This window comes from Phyllostomus discolor, chromosome 7, assembly GCF_004126475.2.
Source record: "Phyllostomus discolor isolate MPI-MPIP mPhyDis1 chromosome 7, mPhyDis1.pri.v3, whole genome shotgun sequence".
Taxonomy (NCBI): domain Eukaryota; kingdom Metazoa; phylum Chordata; class Mammalia; order Chiroptera; family Phyllostomidae; genus Phyllostomus; species Phyllostomus discolor.
In genome coordinates, this window is record NC_040909.2 from 50,091,871 (window position 1) to 50,115,888 (window position 24,018).

At 34.6% G+C, this 24,018-nt stretch overlaps 2 protein-coding genes across 15 annotated transcripts in view; one reads left to right on the forward strand and one right to left on the reverse strand.

Annotated features, from left to right (window-relative positions):
• CCDC66 (coiled-coil domain containing 66) overlaps nucleotides 1-2,676 on the forward strand; it is a 62,019-nt gene extending 59,343 nt beyond the window's left edge. For 8 of the 9 annotated variants that reach the window (XM_036030934.1, XM_036030932.1, XM_036030935.1 and 5 more), the window contains one exon: nucleotides 1,169-2,449. In XM_036030934.1, the coding sequence (XP_035886827.1) occupies nucleotides 1,169-1,240 (72 nt within the window). In that variant the 3' untranslated portion in view covers nucleotides 1,241-2,449. Of the gene's footprint in view, nucleotides 1-1,168 lie in introns of all 9 variants that reach the window. The other variant, XM_028517833.2, reaches the window with a different exon arrangement.
• The window catches only part of TASOR (transcription activation suppressor), a 55,144-nt gene continuing 31,841 nt past the window's right edge, over nucleotides 716-24,018 (reverse strand). Inside the window, exons 13-24 of one of the 6 annotated variants that reach the window (XM_028517828.2) lie at nucleotides 23,909-23,980; nucleotides 22,282-22,980; nucleotides 17,979-18,388; nucleotides 16,638-16,779; nucleotides 15,303-15,362; nucleotides 10,645-11,576; nucleotides 7,408-7,530; nucleotides 6,430-6,589; nucleotides 5,868-5,976; nucleotides 4,409-4,587; nucleotides 4,044-4,208; nucleotides 716-3,461 (exon numbers count right to left, since the gene is read on the reverse strand). In XM_028517828.2, the coding sequence (XP_028373629.1) occupies nucleotides 3,406-3,461; nucleotides 4,044-4,208; nucleotides 4,409-4,587; nucleotides 5,868-5,976; nucleotides 6,430-6,589; nucleotides 7,408-7,530; nucleotides 10,645-11,576; nucleotides 15,303-15,362; nucleotides 16,638-16,779; nucleotides 17,979-18,388; nucleotides 22,282-22,980; nucleotides 23,909-23,980 (3,107 nt within the window). In that variant the 3' untranslated portion in view covers nucleotides 716-3,405. The remainder of the gene's footprint in view (nucleotides 3,462-4,043; nucleotides 4,209-4,408; nucleotides 4,588-5,867; nucleotides 5,977-6,429; nucleotides 6,590-7,407; nucleotides 7,531-10,644; nucleotides 11,577-15,302; nucleotides 15,363-16,637; nucleotides 16,780-17,978; nucleotides 18,389-22,281; nucleotides 22,981-23,908; nucleotides 23,981-24,018) is intronic. The other 5 variants (XM_028517829.2, XM_028517825.2, XM_028517831.2 and 2 more) reach the window with 5 other exon arrangements.

A 24,018-nucleotide genomic window follows, 5' to 3' on the forward strand; every position in this document is an offset into this window, starting at 1 on the left:
ACTGTAAACCTACTTTTGCCCCACTCTGCACATGCTACTCTTGAACGGAAACAGGACTTTCAGTTTGCTTCACCTTGCCATCTTTAAAATTTCCAGCATGAAATCATGAGACAATTCAAATATTAAAACCATTTTATTGAATGAAAAAAACATACATTTGTGCAGTAAAATATCACTAAGGCCCTAAAACCAAAGGCAGAAAATATACAATTATGTTGTGATAGGTTCTCAGTAATGCAGTTCATGCTTTTTATAGAATGTGTTGGCAGTGTTCAGAACACAACATAAACACAAGTCCCAAAAAATAATTCATTGTGAAATTATACGTGTAACCTTATCCACCAGACTATTTTTTATCCCCGACCAATTATGACTTCTCATCTTGCCTATGTAAAAATAAAATTCATTATTTAAGGCTGTAACTTTTCTCCATCAGCTTGGCTTAAAAAAAAATAGTAAGCTTGCAAAATTTTTTGCTGTTAGTTTTGATTAAAGTGTACTTTTTGTATTTGGGGAAAATACACTGTCATTTTAGGGGTGTCTTTTTCCATGTTCAGTCATCAAATTGATTCTATAGAGCTAGAAAATCACTCGCACTAACACAGGATTATGAAGAAGACTGTCCTTTGTTTTTTAAATGGTAGGTTTGGTTACATATAGATTGAGTTATGTTACTCAGGTTTGGTAATTCACACACTGAAGGTTTTTTTGTTTGTTTTTAACCTAAAACTACTAGCTTTGTGGAGACAAGGTCAAGAGGAAGGACTATGATGTACACATTCACCCACATATTATTCAGCAGGGCCTTAGATTAGCCACTGTTAGTGCAGGAAACACTAGCATTTGGCAGACAGGAAGAGGGAAACTCAGGCCCATAAAATCATGTAGACCTGGTTTTAAGATAAGTCATCCTTATTTGTTTCTATGCTAAAAATACAATCTTACAAATATTATAATAGCTACAAAAGTCTAGTGTGAGAATTACTGAAATTTTTTTTGAGTAATTAATTTAACATGACAAAGAGAAAGCTTAGACAGTAGCCAAGTATTTGAACTTAATACATGTTTTCAAAAATAAAATTCTGAATTAACAGGATAAAAATGTTAAAAAGGAGTAACTTGCAAGTCTGCTGCATACCTTTACTAACATATATCAATGTAATTTCAGGGCCTTCTCCAGAAGCAAAGGGAGTTGGAAACTAATCTCATGCCTTTAGCTGCCAATCAAGAAGAATTTTAGTTCTTCGTTTTAAATGTAGAAAAATCAAATCCTTCACATTTGATTTGTCTTCCAAATTATAAAATGTCCTTGTCACTTAACTATTTTTACAAATAGTCTAGGTTGACTTTTTAGATGCTTATTTAAAAATTGTATATTATGTAATAAAATGCTGTATATGTGTATATATATATAATTTTTCAACAATAAAACAGACACCTTTGTAAAAGTTTAGTAGTAATAAGAAGCATGTTTCTGCTCTTTCACCATCTGGGTATTTAAGTCCTATAAAAACATTTTCCTACTTACCTTAAACACAGTCTGGAGTTTCTGATCTGTTAGTAATGTTCTTCCACACATTTTATGTATACCTTATTAACTGAAATACCACTTATGTATTTTAATATACAAAAAGATTTAAAAGGGTAGAAACTCTTCCAAGTTGTTTTGAGGTGTCAAAGGAAAGTCTGATTTAATACATCCCAACTTTACTAAAATAACTGAAATTCAGTTTAGGCTCACAGGTAATTTTCTTTTCTCCAAATCCTATTTTTACAACTTTTTGAATTAGTAATGGAGAGGCAGTTATTGGCAATAGATGAGGGTTTAAAATTTACCTCCACCACATATTTTATCTGAATTTAAAGTTTTTAGTCTAGCATTTAAGTACTTACCACCTCAAAAATATACTTCTTTTCTAAGACTGCCAATTTAAAAATTTATAAGCAAACTGTTTGTTCCAAATTGTCCAATGCCTTTAATAAATTTATATTTTGAAATATGAAATTGAATTTGGGTAAGTCAAGGGTCACACAAGCATTGAAAATTATAATTATCAAGTGCCCTAAAATAACAGGTTGACCAGAATTTTAACATGGCTAAGCCTGAAGATAAAAAAATAATGCTGCCTGGAATTAAGGCCTAAGTCCTATGTACACAGTTTATTTACTAAAAGAAACTGCACTGTTAGATAAATCTTGAGGTATTGAGCCAAAATCTTGTATTTATTAATATCACTGGCTTATACCTATGTAAAAACACTATACAAAAAGCTTAAATGAAAATAAATACAATAGTTGATAGGTCATTTCAGCAAAAGTAGCTGGTATCATCTAACATTAGAGAAGTAAAGCCATTGCTGTCTACTATCCTTTTGCAAACGTCTAGTTTTATATATAAAACAGACTTCAATTTGAAGCCAAAGTACAGGTGATATACAAATGTAAAACTTAAAAAGTGCCAACATTAGATAATTCAAGTACAATATATGTTAAAAATATATATATATTTATTTCAATTTTCATATGCTTCAACTGTTACAGGCCATCATGATTTAAATAAGAGGGGAAAAAATTTTTGAGAAAGGACAGAAACCTTTTGTTTCTAGAGAATGAAATATAAATTGTTAATTCACTTTTAAGAAACAGAAAAAGTCCGTAACAACTTATGTAAAAAAAGTTACTATAATTATTTCTCTTTTAAATATGGCCTGGAAAAATCACTTCTCCCCCAAGCTTTCAGTATAAGCAGATAAAAAGTAATTTTCACTTTCTTGAGACTGACTTGATGAAAGGGCATATGGTGTCCCCAAAAATGTCTGGTGAGTGAGAACATTAAAATGACTACAGTGATGGGACATACTTAATTGACTTTGATAAATCTGAAAGTTGCTATATGAATCTTGTTCAGCTGAACTGCTGTTCTGTCCTTCAGAGCTTACATCAATAAAAGCTCTCTCTTCAGAATCAATCTGATAAGTCTTATCTTCTAATAAACTTTTTTGCATGTCAAGAGACGACTGCAACTCAATTTGAATATTCTTTTTTTGATCTGTTCCACGTGATCCTTTGGTCTCTTTCGCCAAAATTTCTGAATGAAAATTGCTGTACACTTCTATTTGTGAGATTTCATCTCCTGAATCCAGAGACATATCCTCTTCATCCTTTTCATCGTTTTCTAAAAGAGCTACATTTAAAAAACAAAAAGTCCTCCTCTATTGAAATACACAATTTGTTTAAGTTTTAAAATTATACACTACTCACACAATATAATGCGTCAGGGTCTGCAAGTCCACAATCCCTTAAAGCTTGGTCTTCTGCCACAAGTTCACTTAGTCACAACACTCACACTAGGTGTGAATGTCCAGATAATCCGATGCTAAAAGCTTCTGCGAAATGTGTTCACGTTTAATGTTGGGAAATCCCAACTCCCAGCTCCAAAGGGGTTAATGTCAAAACAGCATCTAAAGTTATACGGTAATTCAGTATTTGACAAGACAAATACAAAATAAAAATTCTGACATCTAGCTTCACTGGATTACTACTAAACTGGTTTGATCTCTGCTTTTCGTCAAAAACAAAAGTACATCTTTCATTTCACATAAAAAACCTGGAACCAAAGCAGAGGCCATCTTACAAAACTAAAGCTATGGATATCCCTACTATTTTGTATTAAATTACTTTGTACATCTGGGGAGATTTAGTAACCTAAAGCCAAATCCCCATATTTGGTGTTCTCTTTTAAAAATTGTAACTCCTCTGCTGACAACAGCAGACAATAAGGCTTACAATACCCTCAAAGACAGAATGCCTACTGTATAATATGCAGTCCACAGAAACACGAACAGCTTGTATTGACTACAGTATAAAATGAGATTCGGGGTATGCTAAGTATAAAAATGATGAATTCCTTAAAACACTTCCCCTGAAGCTGTTATGCACCAAAGTGAGTCATTTTTAAATAGGTACTTCATTATATGAAAATGGCAAAACCATTCCTCTTTTTCTGTCTGCCTTAAAGAAAATGAAAACTACTAAAAAGTTACCTGACTGCGACTCAAGATTCTCATTAGCACCAAGCAATGGAAGGTTTTCTTCTGTGACTGAGTTGTGATAGCCCACAAGATTTTTAAAGTTTTGCATAAAGGCTTCAGCAGATGCAACTACTATTCCATTATCTGTATAACTGGAGGACATCTGGATATTTTTTTCTAAATTAAAAAGAAAATGTTTTGAATATAAAATACCCGAAAAGGTACATAGACAAATGATAATGCCTGCCCCCAGCTCTCACAAAACACTGCAACCTTTTCAGAATCATAGCTTAACAGCCAATACCCATTACAGCCCCACAAAATCCTTTTGTCCACATTCCTATATTCATAGTAGAAAACTTCACACCATTGCTTACCTGTTAAAAAGACTATGTGTCGTTGCTGTATGTTCTGAGCCTGAAGTCTGATAAGACAGTCAAATTCTGGAGCATTTCGAGTTTGCGAATCACAATTGTGGTATGACAAAATTTCAACCAGATGTTTCTTCTGATAGACATTCAGAAGTGTCAGCAGACTTAGGGCTTTAGCATTCAATCTGTAAAATTACGTAGTTCAGTATCTAGATCTACATTTCTAAAATTTATTGTGGAAGTTTTTGCTTTAAAACCATGGTTTCTAACTTGGGGCAACTAATGATAACTGCACTGCTTAGCCCACTGCCTGCTGTGGGGGTGCTTCTTAGGAGAAAGGGATAGCAGTGATTGTGCAACCCACCAGTAACTCCAGGGGCTTTCTCTGGGTGCAAAGTTTGAGGACCAGCTATTTAGTGTAACTAAAATCTCAACCCAGTCGTTTACTTTCGAAGTAACAAATTACAGTTCTCTTTAGCTTCCCCAATTTAGAACTTTAATGAAATATACATAAATAGACAAAAAATAATAAATCCTTCCCTTCAAATAATACATAGCTCTCAGCTATTTCTACATCTCCAGGCTCAAGGCAACAAGTGGTAGAAATTACTATTGTCAAGAACATGGTAATAACTGTACAAGTTAAAACTTTAGGCCTCAGTAGTGTTATCTGTTATATAAAGATAAGATTTGAAGCTAAAACAAGTTTTTAAAAAAGTGAATTACTACTAAAAATTAAATGCTTTAAAATTATTTAAGCCTGAATTAGTGTGTGCCACAGAATGTCAATAGGTATTAGAAAAAAATCGTTTGTGGTCTAAGTTTAGGAAATGCTTAACTACAGAATTCTTAACTATAGAGTTTCTCAGATCCTTAAATGTGTGAATACAATGTATGGACTCTCTAGTAGTACAATACAGTATCCCAAACTCATCTGATTACATAATTATTTGTGGAGCCTCTCAAAGTAATTGATGCTCCAAGGTTCACACTTTGAAAAGTGACTTCAGGCATGTTAAAAATCACCTATTTACATAAATGAATGTCCTAATAACCACAAATCCCCTAATCATGTTGAGATTAATCCTTGTGTGATGTTACTAAATTAGCTGCCTAAGGTAGCCATCAAACGGGAGAGAGCCTGATCTAGTTGACATATACAGTTCAGTAAAAATATAATGTTGATTATTCCATTTTATTATTATTCAAAATGCTTGAGTAGCAAAGGTAAAACCAATTTTATTTATATACATAACTAGAACTTAAGCAGACTTCTACCTAAAAACACTATCACTTGCAAACAGGCTACAATAATTCAGTATCACACTCCCTTATGACTGGCTAAGGACATATGTGAAAACTGAACAGCATCCATAATCTATAAACAGAGAAATGCAGAAACTTTGTGAATACATACAAAAAAATGTTACATCAACAACCATTATAGTTATTTTTGAAATCTTACCTGCCCAGTTCCTTTAGCTTTTTCTGGAATTTACAGTGGACTTTCCATTGCCATTTTCCTTCTGGAGTACTAAGTTCTTCGAGGAATGTCAAAAAATTTTTAAGGTTCTCTGTTAAAGATAATTAACTTAACTTTAAATTCAATAAACAGCAATCACCCAAATTTAATTATGGAAGAAGTGTATGGTGATATTGTGTAGGAACACCTACATTCCTATGTACTTTTCTTTCTCTTTTTTCCTCTAAAGGAGACATCTATATATTCTCTTTTAGGTCTAAGAACATTATAGCTATACATTATAAAAATTATGTTGATGATAATAAACCAGAAGTGATCCAAGTGCAGTGGGAGTAGAAAGCCTTGCTTTACACCAAATTTAGAGGCAATTATTTGTAAAGACTAAGAATGGGAAATTTGTGGTAAAAAGCTCAAGAAAATGATAGAAATGTAGTATCTGTGATTAGCTGAACAGACAATACATTAAAAAGCATGAGTGAGTTATCACTGAGGAAAACCTAAAACAGAGAGAAGTTACATGCTCGAAAGAATGCATAAATCTTACCAACTGTGATAACTTCTGGATTTAAAATAGATTCATCAGACACAATAAAACCTCCAGACACGAATAGTTCATTGTACGTATGATTTTTAACATCATCCAGACTATCAACACCAGCAAAACTAACGCAGGGGAGCTTCTTTAAAGTCACCAAACCAGGTACCTGTGTAAATACCAAAATATAAACAGAAGTAAGGACAGACAAAGGAATGAACTGACTCAAATGTGAAGTAATCTGTACAGAAAGTCTAACAAAATACACTATGGCTAACCTATATTAGTATGTTGCCTCTGGAAAGCCAAGCACTAAATAATATTCCCAACATTATTTCCAAATATATAAACTGACACTTATGTAATGGGTACCTACCAGGAACAGAGCACTAAGGAAAAGGCACAATAAAGCTGAAAACACAGAATGAAAAATACTAACCTGTCTGGCCCTGTGAGTAGTCAGAATTCAGATGATGGCAAAAACCTATGTACTGAACAGTCAGGAAAGGCCTATGTACTGAACAGTCAGGAAAGGCTTCAAAGGGCAGTAGGATTTGAGATAGGCTCGTAAAACTCAATGATGGGGTACCTCCAAATTCAAGGAAAAGCAGGACCAATTTGGCAAAGGGGGTGAAAACAGGTTTTACCTGGGACTTTGTATAAGATGACAACAATATAAAGAAGGTCAGCAGACCCACTGGCATTCAAGAAGTCAATATTCTTAGTCTTGACTATTTGACTGATATGGAAGGTCTGTGATATGCCTCCATTTAAAATTTTGCACGGGTACAAACTTGATTCTCACCAGCTAATTCACAAAGGGTCATTTAGGTCTCAAGCTCTAAATGTCCAAACCCTGAAATTTTATCTTCTTGAAGGCTTATGAGGATATTTAAAAAAAAAAAACACTTCAGTCTGAAATACAGATTTTATAGTAAGGCTGTTTTTATAACCAAAATTAATAGTAAATTTGACTTAATAGTCTACCTTGTGAATGAAACCTGCAATGTCTTCATTTTGAATAATAATTAATAGTTTATCTAATTTTGATCTTCTTTCCAAAAACTGTTCTGGATGACATTCTGTATTGCCTAACTTGATAAGATATTCCTGTTGAAAAAAAGTATATCAACATTAAAAAGCATTTTTACAAAAAATTCATTTAATACTAAAATTCAAGATAAACTGATAAACATAAGCTTAAGCTAGATTTAGGGAACCCAGGGTCAAATCTGCTTTTCTTCTTACTGAATCTAAAGCTCAGAGCTTAGTCACAGTCAATGTTACAAAATGCTATGCAATCAAAGCCAAGTAAATTCCAGTGTAGGATAAAAGAAAGAAGCACAAGAACAATGGATTGGTCTCAATTCTTAACCCTGCTCCACTGCTTATTCTGGGAAACCCAGAGCTCAGCCCAATCATTAACCATTTCCTCATCCCCATTTCCTTTTCTTTCAAAGCAGGCCAGGCCCCTGGTTATTTGCAGCAATGTTACTGGTATATTCCTTTAGAATTACAACCCAGTTTCCCAAATACTGTGGTTCATTTAATTCACAACAGCCCCCAAATCATTCATAAGGAGCTTCAATATGTACAATGGTATTCACAGACTACAATTAACCACATTTGTCAAGTTACACCTTCAAGCAAAATACTCTTCCATCTAATACCTTCCTCCATACTGATGACATGGTACTCTTTCAAAGGACACAAGGTTGTATCGTCCAAGCAGAGTTTTCTTTGCTTGCTGGTGGAATACTGAACTCTGAAGCAAACTATAGGATCCTGGAGGTTACATTCCTCATTTCACAGACACAGGTGCAGAATTAATTTTCTCAAGGTTGGCACAGCTGGTTAGATAAGCGTAAAAATCTAAACCCAGCTTGCCTCACAGTCTACTGATCTGTCAAGAGCTGTCTGTAAGTGTCACACCCCAAGAGGATGTTTCTGTGTACCCCCAAACTAAAGCAGCATACACTGCGCTGTTTGATTTTGACCTAACCTGTAAAGCTTGTGGGAAGACCTAAGAGTAGCTTACAAGCTTACAGTCAGGTAATGAATAGATAAATTACTGTCTGTCAGGCTTGCTTGTAATTTTTGGTCTTTTTATGTTAAGAAGCTTTAAATCAGAGTTCATTTTAGATCAGTTTAACTCATACAATAACAGATCAACTCGACTCCAGAAATACTTGAGAAGTTTAAAATTATATTCATAAAGTTTTTATTCTTTGTAACATTTTTTCTGGAAATTTTCCAATGAATATTGATTAAAAGAATTGAAGTTCCAATATTCCTATCAGATTTGTAAAACACAGAGCCTTCTTCCCCTAAACAACAGAAATATAATTTATTCCATGTCAAAATGAATTAAAAGCACCATTCATAAGTAAATGTATTTCCTGTTACAATTAGTTTTAAAATGTGGTGGAAGGAGGAGGAATAATGCTGAGCATACTGGGGCCTGTGCCCATCCTATTTTCTCATCTAGCCCCACAACAACATGCAGCTATGCCCCAAAGAGTGCAATGCCTGAGCACATGTTGAGGGTGGAAAAAAATATAGAAATCTACATTCAATCATACAAGGCAAAATGTAACCAAGGAATTCCTAGTAAGTCTGGTTTCACTCTTCCTGAGAAACCACAAGGGATTAAAAGACAGACTGAGCACTATGCCTCCTTCATTTCCATGCTTTTCTGTTCTCATGGGTACACCACATGAAACATGCTGACATCAATGTGAAATCCCCAAATTGACAAAGGCTCAGGACATATCAGTAACATGGAGTTTCTAGGCCACTCTGGGATAACAGGCCAACTTTTTATAGTTTCTTATGCTTCCACTTAAAAAACAATCAGAACCTCATCATGGTAAGTAAATTCCAGAAATGGGATTGGGCATTTATTTTAAAATCTAAGGTATTCCCCTTAAGAAATAAAATCCAGTAGCTCAGTGAATACTAATTGGTTAATATTAAAACCATAGAATAGTTTGGATATAGTATTATAATTTATATACCTATTATTACAAATGTTATAGGCATCTAACCCTGTATACACAAATGTTATAGATATCTAACACTATATACATGCATTTTTTAAAACTAGAAAACACTCATCTACTCTGTAGCTTCAGTAGAAAAAACTATATACCTTGCAGTGGAAAATCTTTCAGGATTGGGGAGTCTTTCAGGATCATAGTATTTTTTGATCAATACAAGGGAGCACCCCAAACAAAACAGAATTTATTTATAAAAAATGTGTATTTACTCTTAAAAATAAATCCTTACATGTTTAAACTTCAGTCACCTTCAAAGTATTCTCCATCTGATGCAATACACCTATCAGGATGTTTTTTCTACCATTCAAAACAAGTCCTTGAAATTGTCAACCTTGATGTTTTTTAGTTCTCCTGCCATTTTTTGTTTCACCTCTTCCACATCAGCAAAACATTTCCCTTCGATGACTGTTTTCATCCAGGGAAACAAAGAAAAGTCACTCAGGGTGACAGCAGGTGAATAGGGAGGGTGGAGCATGGGGATCATGCCAGTTTTTTTTTGGTCAAAAAATTGCTGAACACTCAGCGTGGTGTGGGCAGGTGTGCTTGTAAATCATCCATCATGAAATGAGCAAAAGCATTAAGAGTCTTCAAAAATAATTCACTAAAGCACAACACAGCCTCTTACAACACCACCAGCCGGTACACTGATACAGATGGATTCCTCAAACACTCACCTAGCTTGGGAAGCCTGTACTACAAGGGGCTTGCCCTCCAGAAAATAATTCGAGTTTTGGGGTGAACCTGATATGAGCAGGTATCAAGAAAAACCGAAATATATTATCATTAGGTTATCCCTGGACAGTTTCATTTTTCTAGTTGACTGATAAACCCCGTGAGGTAAACACTGACAACTTCCTTCACCCCTCTGTATCTTTCCCTTCCCTTCATTAAAAACCCAAATACAAAACATTTAAAATCTCTGAATCAACAATTTAAAGGTATTTGCAGTACGTAGCAATGATTTTTAAAATAACTCTATAAAACAAGATTCTAAATTCTAAGATACTTACATCATAGTTTTTATTTAATTGGACACTTAGCCTTTTATTCTACTCTGCATTATGAAACTATTTTGAATATTCCTTTTTATAGAGGTCAGACTCAATATGACAAGTTTATACAACATGACTAATACAGCATGACTATTACCTTTTCATTTAGTTACCTTTATTTCTTTACAGAGCACGCTCTCTTCTTCTTCATGAATATAAAATTTCACAGTATTTTTCTGGACATCTTTCATGATTTTAACTAAACTGTTAAATACTTCAGGTTCTAACTTGCTTATAAAATTTGAAAGAGCTGGTTGGGCAGAAATGTTTACATCACTGGGTGATTTTGCTGCTTCTTTTTCTTCTGGTTCCTGGGCAGTATGATCAGGTACAGTATGATCAGAAGTCACCATTATCTCCATGGCATGGTGTGGCTGGATCACTTCTACTTCAGTTAAACCCAAAGTTGAAGAATGCTGACCATTAGAGTTGATGTCTTTCAAAGTATCACCACAAAGTGGTTCAAGGAGGTGTTTATTGTTAAAGTCACTTGAGGAAACTGGTATGACATGTCTTCCTAGAGGATTCAATGCTATCTTAGTACCAGAACCATTAAGACCAACTGGTGGCAAATTCCCACCCTTTGTTGATGCTTTGATAATGATAGTATTTAGTTTCTCATGCAAGCCATCTACAAACTCCTGTACACTAGCTTTAGGAGTCTTAGAATATATGAACTCAGAAAGTCGTTTCATTTTCTTTTGTGTTGAAAAGATAGGTGTAGAAATTCTACTGACATATGAAACATTCTTTTGCTTCAAAATCTCTTCTATCTTCCTAGAAAAGAGATTGTATTCTCCTAACACTGTCCTCTCTGTGGTTTCACTCACTGCAGGCGGCTCTGCTGCTGGCACACACTGCTCCTCCACCTTCACCACCTGACCTGTCAACACGCCATCCTCAGTGGTGCCCTTTAGTGTGTCTGTAAATGGAGAGGATGGAAACTGGTAATCAGAAGTTCTCTGTCTACTTATTACCCGGGGGTCGTTAGGAAAGGCCTCGTGCGGTGGCAGATACACCAGCTGTTCTTCTGGTGATTTCATACCTATATAGGAAGAGTGTATTATTATAAGAGTAATTAAAAGCATAAAATTTGAAAAAATAAACTTATAAGTGAGAAAAAATGTCAGGTCAAGCCTATATTTACAACTAATTATGCTATGTAGAATAAAAATCTCAAATAATGGTCTGAACAGGGCCAATATGGATCAATACAAATTAAGTACTTTGCTTATTTCTGCTCCCCTGCCCTCCTCTGTCTGACTTCAATAGACATGTTTTAATCAGAATGGTCAGCTGCAACAGCTTACTCAACCCCTATGTGCTTTGCCAAGTAATGTCTACTACAGTGATATAGTTTTAACGTGAAAATTTACGCGTAAGGCAATCAAAACAATTCCAAACTGAAACGATGTGGGAATAACTGCTAAGAGTTGCATTCACAATGTAAGGATAATTTTATATGTTTTTGGTTTTATGAGGTTGCTTAGTGGATTTCCTACAAATGTTAGGGATTTCAATTTATCAAGGAAAAACTCAGTAATATAGGAAAAAACATATTTCAAAGCTGCAATAAGTAACATTTTTAATAGGGCTTTCCTAGGTAGTTTTATTTTGTTTCAAAATAATTCCAAGAGAAAACATAATAGCTAAGAACCCATTCGAGATAAAGAGGCCATTCAGCTAGCTAGTACTAACAGAACTATTTAACTTTTGACTACTGACAACTAACTCAACCCATAAGATCATATTCCCTCTCTGCCCACAAATCCTATATTCAAATAATACATTTTTGAAATTATATTTCAAAACAGGTACCCTAAACCCTTTTTTATAAGACAAGGAGGAAATGTGTTTTAACAACCATTTAATATTAGGAAATAAAAAAATTGTGATCTTTGCCTAGAGATTGATATATTATACAATTTTATCCTTTAAAAAAGCTACTAATTTTAACAAACTGCTATTCTAATATATGAAATGATACCTCTAAGTCAGAAAGTCCAGGTACTAGTTTTCAAAACTACAGTACTTTAAACATGTAGTGAATTCCCTGTTCACCCAGGTGTAACAGAATGCCCTCTTCGCACAAAATTCAGTTTTGATTTTCCCCACATTCACACATTTCTAAAGGTTTAAACAGCCTCAGCAGCAGTCAGCTTGTAACATTTCTCTACCAACCCCAGTGGTTACCATGAACTATTGTAACGATTAACTACTGCAAAGGCACCAGTCAGAAGGTTTAGAAGACCACAGCAGGTCTGTAGGTGGAAGAAGAGGAGCAAAATAGCCAATACCGTGTTAAGAATTACAACGGTATGAACTGATAAATCAGAAAATCAAGTTCTATGAAATAACTCAGGAATACTGAATATCCTTCTTAAATTTTTTTTAATTTTCTTTTTTTAATATATTTTATTGGTTATGCTATTACAGTTGTCCCATTTCCCCCTTCACTCCCCTCCACCCTGTACACCCTCTCCCATCCACATCCCCCCCTTTAGTCATGTCCATGTGTCATACTTGTGAGTTCTTTAGCTTCTACATTTCCCATACTATTCTTACCCTCCCCCTATCTGTTTTCAACCTACAATCTATGCCACTTATTCTCTGTACCTTCCCCCCCCCTCCTCCCACTCCCCTGTTGCTAACCCTCTATGTGATCTCCATTTCTGTGGTTCTGTTCCTGTTCTAGTTGTTTGCTTAGTTTCTTTTGGTTTTGCTTTAGGTGTGGTTGTTAATTGTGAGTTTGCTGTCCTTTTACTATGTATGGTTTAAATTTCAATATAAAGTTTAGCATATATAAAATATTTGGGCTACTAGAAGACTTACTTTTTGAAGTATTTTTGTACTTCTTGAATTATGTACCATGTCAAATGTCTGATTTAAGTTAAAAAAAATTTATTTTATCTCGTAAAGCAAATGGGTTGAGAAGAGGACCACCTATAATTTTAAAACTTCTTGCTCCCAAAATTTACAGCTATACTTGATATCAATAAAGTTATTTCTGAAGAGCTATGGATAAAGGGAATTTTAAAAGATGAAATATAACTTAAATCCACCTGGGGAATTCCTTATACTAAAAAACCCAAACTAAATCCATTTTAAAATGCAAACGATCACCTAATTTTATTTTGCACAAATTTCTTCCGCATAATTTTAATACTGACTTTATTTTAAAAATGTTTTCACCAATAAATGATTTAAAGGAACACATGCCAATATCCATAATAATGCATGTTTTCTACTGTCATTCAAGGACTGCAGTACTTTGACTTTTAAGTGACAAGGTAGCAGTGAGTTCACTCAAGGCAGCATCATTCAGATATTTATACTTTCAGTCACAAAATATTCAGATGGTACGCCAATGCTGAGGGAGCATTTTGAAGCATAAATAAGATACCTGCTCCTCCTAATGAGAAAGAATTATTGATTTCTCCTACTGAGAAAGAATTTACTGACACAAAACACAGGTGAATCCCAGACATAACATGAAGATCCAAAAACAAGAGGACATGTTAGGTTCCATTTATCCTAAATTCCAGGACACGTAAAACTAATGTATCGTGAAAGAAGAAATCAGATTTAGTGGTTACTATGAGGAGCAGAGAGAGCACCAACTAGGAAAATGCAGAAGAAAATCTTGCATGCTAGAAGTGTTCTACGTGTTGATCTGGGTGATGTCACATAACTGCAAACATGTAAAAATTCATTGAGCTGTATACTAAAATTTGTGTACTTTTCCCTGTCATGTATTTGTTGTCAAGTTTTCCTAGGAGACATAATAGCTTTCTTTCTTCGAGAAAATCTTTTAAGTCTTTTGAATCCCCCCCCCCCCCAAAAAAACAAAATAGCCATAAAGACCTACTAAAATTCAAAAGCCATTTAGCTTTCCTTCCAAACTAAAAAAAAAAGTAACACCACTTAAGATTTCTGAAAGAGTAAAATCAACAAAATGGAAACAAATAAAAAAGACCCACCACCAAACTAAGCAAGCAAAAAATGGCTATGATCATGCAGGAATATTGAACTGACTGAGCTCAGACAAAAGACTCTTTTAGGCACACACTGCAACTAGCTAATCATTACTATCTGTAATGTTTCTGGAATTCAAGAGTTTCCTAATCTTTGTTAGAAGAAGAACTGGGTAAAAATATTCAAGATTAGGAATAATGCACCTAAAAGATAAACGGCCTCACCTCCAAGTGTTTAAAAGAAAATTGTTTTTAAAGATAAATTGGACTTTATTAAAATCTTCAGCTACTTTGAAGAACATTGTTAAGAAAATGAAAAGATAAGTTACAGACTGGGACAAAATATTCACAATACATATATTTCACAAAGGCTTGTATCCAGAATATAAAGATTTTTCACCAATCAATAAATCCAATTAGAAAATAAACAAAATACTTAAACAGATGCTTAACCGAAGAGATGCCATTAGCATAAATTTAAGAGAAATTTGAAGACTGCTTCTCACAGAATATCATACAGAAATGGATTAAGAAAAACACTCTGGTCTTCCCAAGTCATCATCAGATATACAGTGAAGAAAATGTGATCTCTATCAGTATCTAATGGCTTCTTTGAACACATTCTTAATACAAGAATTTTGATACAAATCAATAATATAATACAAATATGATATCATCCAAACCTTCTGTAATTAACAAAACTTAAACTGACACCCTATTGATGAAAGCCTAGAAACACCAAGTAGCAATTCTGAATAAGGGCACAGTGGGAAGAAAAGCAAAGTGAGCCTTCTCACCTGGTGTTTGTTTCTCACCATGGTTCCTTAGCTGGTCTTCTGGGCTTCTTGCATTCCCTCCTGACAGAAAGCACCCGTTAGATTTACAGAGACTCTTCAGGTATTGGTGATACACATTTAGCACCTTTGAGACAACGCAAAATGCTAACAAACCCAAGAATTCCTTCTTTTGCCTAAAATAATCCTGAGGGGTCATTCAGATATGGGAATTTGCTTCCCTTTTTATTCAGGTGATGACAGAATATCAAACACCGAGATATTGTGCCTTCAAATGGTTCTGAACACCAACTATAAATGTGTCCAAATGAGGAATGGTTAGGATAATCATCATAAACCAATTACTTCCTTATTCATTTTCTCCCGCTCAAAGTGACACCTCCAGCTCCTAAGTGAGAACCAGTTGCCTCTCTACCATCACATTTATGCCTCTTGCCCTCTCTGGTAAGGTACTACGTAGAGAATGGTGCTGAATGAAGTCCACGGAGATTCATAAAAGTTTTAGCAAATCCTCTCAGAGTCCTTGGAGGTTTCAGTAGCTTCTAGGTGGCAAGTCAGTCTATTATTATTTTTTTTAGGAAAAATCTGTTTTTCTTTTCTTTTTAAAGGTTAAATAAAGGTCTAGGAATGGAAAAGATGTGCCCTGGAAATATTTCCAAAATGCTTAGCTAAAAAGATGAGTAAGAACTTAGAATATTAAGAGTATGTAAATGTACAGGTATATGTTTTTGTGTGTCTGCACAAAGAAATCAGAATACTTCAAAATGATCTTTCAACATTTGCTATCTATTCTTATCCCATGGTTCAATAAGCTTTCTAGGATATTTGCATTTGACCATTTCAGGACATCCTCCACAATGATCTAATTTCTCTATCCAACATTAAGAAATCAAATTTCTTTCAAATAGATGAACCTCAAAATGACCACTTCTTAGAAAACAGCTATAGAGAAGCTTATAATTGAAGTACATAGCATTGTCTATCCAAGATCATCATTTCATCTCTGTAACTATCTCACCTCATTAAAAACTATTTCTGCCAGCAATTTTCATCTGGAAGTCTGCATGCTAAACTCCATATGGTGAATAAGTATGTTTTAAATCCCTACTTTTAATAGGGTTTTTTGCATATATTTGCTGATGCTGACCAAGAACAGCAACACTCTATGATGAACATTGTATTGCTCAAAATAAGACACTGAACATGTCAGAGCCAAGTAAGATGAAGCACCTCTAGTGACCCAAGAGCGAAATCTAGAAAAGTTGAAACCCTTCAGGAAACTGTTCCCTAAATAAAACCAAGCAAACCTAATTCCCAGTACAATACACTTGTTCTTACCTGTAATTGGAATCAATTTCCAATGTATTTCAGTCTCTTCAACATCATTTGACTTAGATTGTTTATGGAATCCATGTTCAATGGGAATAGTGGGACACAAACTGCAATCTTCAAAATTATTCATGCTAATTAAATTTGGGTCCTAAAAATTAGAGGACATATTCAATAGCTTTCTTTTCAATTTTAATGTCAAAAATAACTATTTTTTTCTACAGCAAAAACATAGAAAATTTGTCAAATCAACATGGTAAAGTGATAATACTCTAGCTTCAAATTATAACATGCTATTTTCCTTCAAAACATAATTTGATGTTGATTTTAGAGCAGAGGCTGGTAAACTTTTCTGGTAAAGCTCCAAGTATTTTAGGTTTTGCAGGCCATATACTCAGATACTCAACTCTGCCACTGTAGTGCAAAAGCAGCCATAGGCAATACAAATGGGCATGGCTGTGTTCCAAAAAAAAACTTTAGTTACAAACATAGGCAGGGGGCTGCGTGTGGCCTATGCCCCCATCAACTCAATTTAGAGTACTAAATATGTTAGGAAATGTTAACAATATAGGTTAGTTTCCTCCGTGCCTACTTTACACACCTCCCTAAGTGAGCCTCATGACATCATCCTCCCCCTAAAATATCTGAAAACTATCTGGACAAAGCCTAGAGACATGCATATGACTTTTATTCAAAGGCAGGGAGGAGAAAATAAATGAAAGAGTAAATTAGAAATAAGCCTTAGGAATATGGTGCCCTCCTGGTATTGTTTCTCAATTATGCAGCCACTTCCTGGGGGAAGATAAGGCTGCTTCTCAGATAGACATCAGTACTCTAAACACATAAACTGGATGCTCTGTCAAGCAAGACTGAGTGTCACTTCAGTGGTAATCCTAAAGGCCACTCATTTTCCATTCCTATTTGAAAAATACAAAGTACCTAACCTTGTTTGTAAAACTAGTGCACTGACTTTAGTGACTTTATCTGCTTCACCTATAGGTTATGGTACGTACTTCTAACAGAAAGCCAATAGTTTGAGAATTCAACTTTATTATGAAATGCTGTGGAATTAACTCCCAATAAGCCACTTCTGAAAAACAGACTGTAGCCTTAACTTTATCACAACAGGTAAAGCTTACACTATACATAAACCTATAAACAAAAAGGAGAACAACTACTCTGTACTTATCTTTGTAAAAAGGAGTAACTTAGAAATACTGTCCTGGACATTTTTATTGAAATGTATATTTTATTTCTTTTTAAAAAGGAGAAAAGTAAGTCACTGAAGCACATTTTTCTCTTTCACACATTCACAAAAGCAAACAATATAATCAAAAGATATATGCTTACTTCTTTCAAATGTAATTTATGATCAGTGCCTACTTCACTGGTAGAAACAGCAACATGATACTTTATAGATGACTTGTCAACTTCTGGCAGTGGGCTCTGAGTACCCTTAAAATGTGCATTTTCAATTCTTTTGCAAGTAGGTTGCTCATATTCTTTCTTATCTGGGTTAGAATTTAAGTCATATTCATCATGCTTTTGCCTCAGCTCTTCATAGGCACCATCAGTGCTCAATCCTAAGGCTTTGTTGACTGTGTCTGTCAGGGATGCATCAGAATGGCGTGCATTTGCTAATGTTTCTGATAGCCAATTAAACAGCCTATGGATGTCAGAAACGCCAGAGTTAGAGGTATCCTGCTGCTGCTGTCTCAAGTCAGCATCATGCCCAAGTGAGCCAACAGGCTGTGAAGACTCTGAAGGGAAAAGAGAAAGGAAAGTCATCTCTTAAAGTAGAGTTTGGAAGGCTAGTATAAAAATTTAAAACTCAAACATAACTAAAAATTAATTATCATGACCTGGCCAGGGTGGCTCAGTTGGTTGGAGCATCATACCACAAACCACGGAGTAGAGGGTTGGACTTCCAGTCAGGGCACATGCCTAGGTTGCAGGTTCGGTCCCCAGTCAGGGTGGGTATGAGAGGCAACCAATTGATGTTTCTCTATCACATCAATGTTTCTGTCCCTCTCCCTCCCTCCCATCCCCTCTCTCCAAAATAAATGAGCATGTCCTCAGTGGGGACTAATACAAAATAATAATAAAAAGTAAAAATTATTTATTATAACACATCTGTGGGCAGGAACTCAATCAAAACACCTGCTTAGGTTTTACATGTATATCCATCCATTACTTTACAAATGTAACTGGTTCTAAACTCTTGCACATAAGTCAACATCCCCATTAAATGAAAATTTATTTATATAATTTTAAAACTATTAATAGAGACGAGCTCAAACATCAAGTTGGTAACATGGATATTAATAACCATACTATAGTTACCTTGAAATCTACCACCAAAATTCTGAAGTCAACCAAATGCTTGACAACAGATAAAATATCTGTTGCTATTTTGCAAGATAAGCAGATTACACTAAAATCTTTTATAGAGAACTCATGACTTAAAGAGTTCTATCACCTTTATAGCTATTACATTTTGTCTTTAAGATACTGTCTGACATTCTTATCGTCTAAGCCTTATCTCAACTGACTAGATTACTTAAATTCATAACAAAGCTTAGATTTTAAAGATGCCGAAATATCCTGAAGTAATCTACACTAACCTTGCACTAAGAACAGAAAGCACTGTAAGAGAAAACATTTACTAAGATATGGCTCAAAGAAGGTATAAGTCTGGGTAATCAGCACAGTAATACATTTATAAACTTGTGAAGAGTGTAAACATTCAGAAAGTCATGTGGTTTTAATGCTGAAGGAAGGTAAAACCTAGGTAGATGTCAGGATTTACAATTTAGGTAAGGTATAATGTACCACAGTAAAAATAAAACAAAACATCAAAGAACAGCATACTGTATAATTCTAATCACACATACTTATGCAGCAAGCAAAACTAATCAAGAAAGACTGAAAACAGATCAGTAGTGGGGTAAGACTAAGCTACAAAGGAATACCAGGCAACTTTCAGGCGTAATAAAAATGTTCTATATATTGGAGTGGTGGTAATACAGCTATCAAAACTCATCAAACTGTGCAATGGGTACATTGTATATAAATCATATCTCAAAAAAAGTAGATGTTAAAGGGGTAGGGAGAAAAGGTATCATAAAATGATTGGGTTCATCACCAAATCATGCTCAAGGTATTTTAGAAGTTAGAGTATAACCTTTAAATCTCTACTTTTAGAAATCAGAAATAAACTGTGCAAAATACTACAAAGAAACAAGTGAGAAACATCTAGAAATGCAAATGTGATTGTAGTAGACTGTTCTGTGTGGCATAGGCCCAGCACCCACTGGGAGATGCACAGGACCCAGGACCCACGCCCACGGATAGGTTCTCCTGTAGGGAATCAGGCCTGCAATGTACCTAGGCCACTATGAGTCTTGGTTTTTGCTAAAACTCACCCTGAATTGAGGACATTTACTATAAAGCAACTTCCTAAAATCCATGCTAAACCTTCCAAGGATGAGTATAACCGGTTCAATTACTTTTGCCTTTTCATTTGCAAATATTCCTCTTCTGTGATATGATTAGCAGCACTGGCTCCTTTGTTTTCTGTATAGGGTAACCACCTCAAGGGAGTCTGTGCAGTTAATGAGGACCTTCTTGTAATGTGCCCAGTTAAAACAATAAAAGCTCATTGAAGCAAGGGTTGAGGCTTTTACTCCCCTTGAGAGAAAAGCCATGCAGTCCCTGTTCCTCCACCAGATTCGGTAATCTGTGTGAATGTCTCATTTCATCCATAATGATGAGGACCCCACGAGCAGGGGTCCGAATCACTGATGATCACTAATTCTAGTTTAATGCATCAACATGACCCCTCTCCCTGTTCCATTTCTCCTTTAGTCTATTATAGTAATTAGCATGGCTTCCCCACCATTTTAATTATTGACAAAGGCTGAATTTTCACCCATAAATATTTTTTCGTATGTATAAAATCAGTCTATTATTAGCTAAAACAGCATCAGAATTTAATTACCTTGCCTATTATGTGCTCAGTGGTAGGAAATACAGTCAGATTTAGGAACAATGCTTTGTAGAGTCAGTCAGAACTGAGTTCAACCATGGATTAGCGAAATACATTACTTTATATAAAGTTATTTAACTTAGATGATTTTCTGATCTGTAAAATAAGGATAATGTCTAGCATTCAAGAACTAAATGAGTCCATATATGAAAAGCACCTAGCACATAGTAAGTACTTAATTCTCAAGACACACATGAACAGTTTAAGATAGTATGGATCAGAGTCAATAGGTTCAGCACACAGCAGAAATCCAGCATAATAAAGGAAATAAAAACCATCAAGGAGAAGAAAAACCAGAAATATGTTCTAGGGGAATGTAACTGCAAAGATATGAGACTTGAGAAATTAAAGATGCTTCAATAAAAAAGAAAGAGAAGGACTAATCACAACATATTCTGAGAAACATGAACTTTAGCTGAGGAGCATGTGAAGGAAGAATGGGAAACAGCTATTCAGGTTCAATGTGGCCAGTCTATAACAAAGCCTTTGAATACAGAAGCTGAGATTTGTAGAAAATTAGCAAAGCAATATTGAGAAGAACATGTACTGAAGTGAGTGACAGAAGCCAGGAAGGCCATCTATCCAGGTGATAAGAACACAAGCAAAGATGAAAACATTGAAAAGAAAAAGACAAGATCCTGGAAGGTGCTGAAAACAGCACTGTCAAATAAAACTTTCCGCAATGATGCAAATGTTCTCTATTTGTGCTGTTCAATACAGTGGTGTACCTACTATAACACAGGAAATGAATTTTTATTTCATTTTAATTAATTTAAACTTCCTGCACTATCCAATATGGCAGCCACACTAGCCACATTATTTAAGATCTACCTAATTAATAAGAACAGCAGCAGCATCACAAAATGTAGATCATGACATCAAAGTTCCCTGAATGTAAAGAAGCATATTCGATTACTATGGACTAGCAGTTTAAGATATTAAAAATCTACATAAAAAGTATTTTAAATTACTTGTAATATTGAAAAACAGACTTAAAAGAAAGGCCTCCTGTTTCATTCGTCAACTAGAACAAAAAAACAATGAAAACTAGAAAAAAAGAAAAAGGCAAACATACCGCTAGATTCCTAGGGTGGAAAAGAGTGTGTGTATGCTTCTAAGAAATTTGATTTTAAAAGCTCAGATTTCTTTCATTAAGCACCTTCCCACTCCCAACCACAATATTCTATGTTGTACTTCTCCAATTATAAAATTGAAGGAATACAAAAGGACAATCCAATTAGTAGGATAAAAGCTGAGCATACTTTTTCTATTTTTTAAGCTACACAATTCAGAACTCTGATGTGCTAGGGCAGAAGTTGGCAAATATCTTCTTTGAAGGACCAGACAGTAAATATTTTAGGCTCTGTGGGCCACAGAGTCTCTGTCCCAACTCTGCCATTATAGTGTGAAAGCAGCTACATGTACACATAAATGAACAGATATGGCTGTATTTCAGTACAACTTTCTCTACAAAAATAAAACAGGGTGGACTGGCTTTTCAGGTTGTAATTTGCAGACCTCCATATTAGAAGAAAGGACAGAACTACTTTACTATATTTTTGGTTATTGTTTTTGTACTATATAAGAACAATCTGATATTTTTACCTTCATAAAGATGGCAATTTTCAGATAAATTACTGGTTTTGGCGAGCTTTCTCATATTTTCAGGTAGATCCTCAAGCTTCCTCTTCAAGACAGTTTTGCTTCTCATATCTTCTGTGTCTGAGTCCCCACCCACATTTTTTTTCCTACACTGAATCAAATCAATCAATTCTTTGACTCTATCCTTATCATAATCCAAAGAGTGAGATGACTTCTGCTTTCCAGGTTTAATAGTCTCACCCCTTGAGTTACTTCGTTTTCCAAATTTCTTTTTTGTACCATTCATTTCTTCATGGCCTTCATAATCTGAAAGTTGACTGAACTGTTGAAGTTTTCTATTATCATCAAACAACTCTTTTAACTTACAAATAGGTAACTGATACATTTCAGGCCGAAAAATATAGGTATGCAAACAATCATCAATATGGGATTTATTTTTTGGAGCTGGGTATAAGAATTTTTTATCATCTAATCGTGAATCATATGGAAACATAATGAACTCTCGTTTACCTGAACCAAAACCTCGCTTAAAAAATTCAGTTACATACTTTTCAACACCAGAATGAAAATTTATAGTATTTATAGTTTTGAATTCCTTTCGACACCGAATCAAAGCAAACTGTAAAAATTGAGTTATTTTTAATACATCTGGCATGCTCTCATGTCTCTCCTGTGGTGCTACATTGGTTGAACCTTTTTGTGCTGTAAACAAACAAAAAGGAAGCCATGTTAGTAATCAAGAAACTAATCAAATATGGATCTACATGTTGTCAAATAAATGTAACATTCATACATTAATGGTGAACCAAACTAATTTGTACCTAATACATATATGTAACATAGAAATATATGAATCGCATGTTTTTAAGTACTGCGAACTAAAACAAGCCAATGAGAAACTAAAACAAAAGAAATTATAGAATATACTTTTAAATGGAAAAACACCCACTCATTAAAGATCTCATCTCCTTTTGTTGCTAGACCTTTCAACCCATGACAAGTAAAATATAAGGAGAATTAAAGAAGCAGGGCAAGATCTGAGGCTCCTAGCAAGACAGTCCTACAAAGGATAGCAATGGCATTCTTTCCTGTTATAACTTCACTTCACATGAAATTTCTATCTCCATAGGAGACACACATGCAAAAATGCTACAATTGAGAATCTCATTCTTAATCTAACAGTAGGAACTTTACCTTAATACAGCATTAAAGTTAGTTCTTAGAAATGGTGAGAAGCAAATTTTCTCTAACATCAGTATAATGTTAAGAGAAATTCTGAATGGCCTAATATTTAACCCAGCATGTGATGCTTTTATAGTTGCTAAAATCTGAATGCAAAAAATGAACTAAGCTAAAAAATAATCACACCATATTTTATAAAACCCTTAGAAAACATAAGCTACTGTATTATAACAATTACAAATGACATTTAGTAAAACAAATTTTTCATAGTAAGAAAAAGAAATCAAGTTATATAATTTATGTTTGATATTGCTAATAGCTCTTATCACCACCTATATCTCCCAAAACATGATGGGACCCTAAATAAGACAAAATACTTAGGGAATTATCCGTAAATTTTCAATGTAGGTATCTATTAAGACTGGATTTAGATAGTCAAAGAACTTACAAGTAACTATGCCTCTAGGTTCTTGAAATAGAAATAAAGCATGGAGAACTCGAGACTTGGTAGTCTGATGTTCTATAAAAAACAGAAGCCAAATTCATTAGCAATGTGTT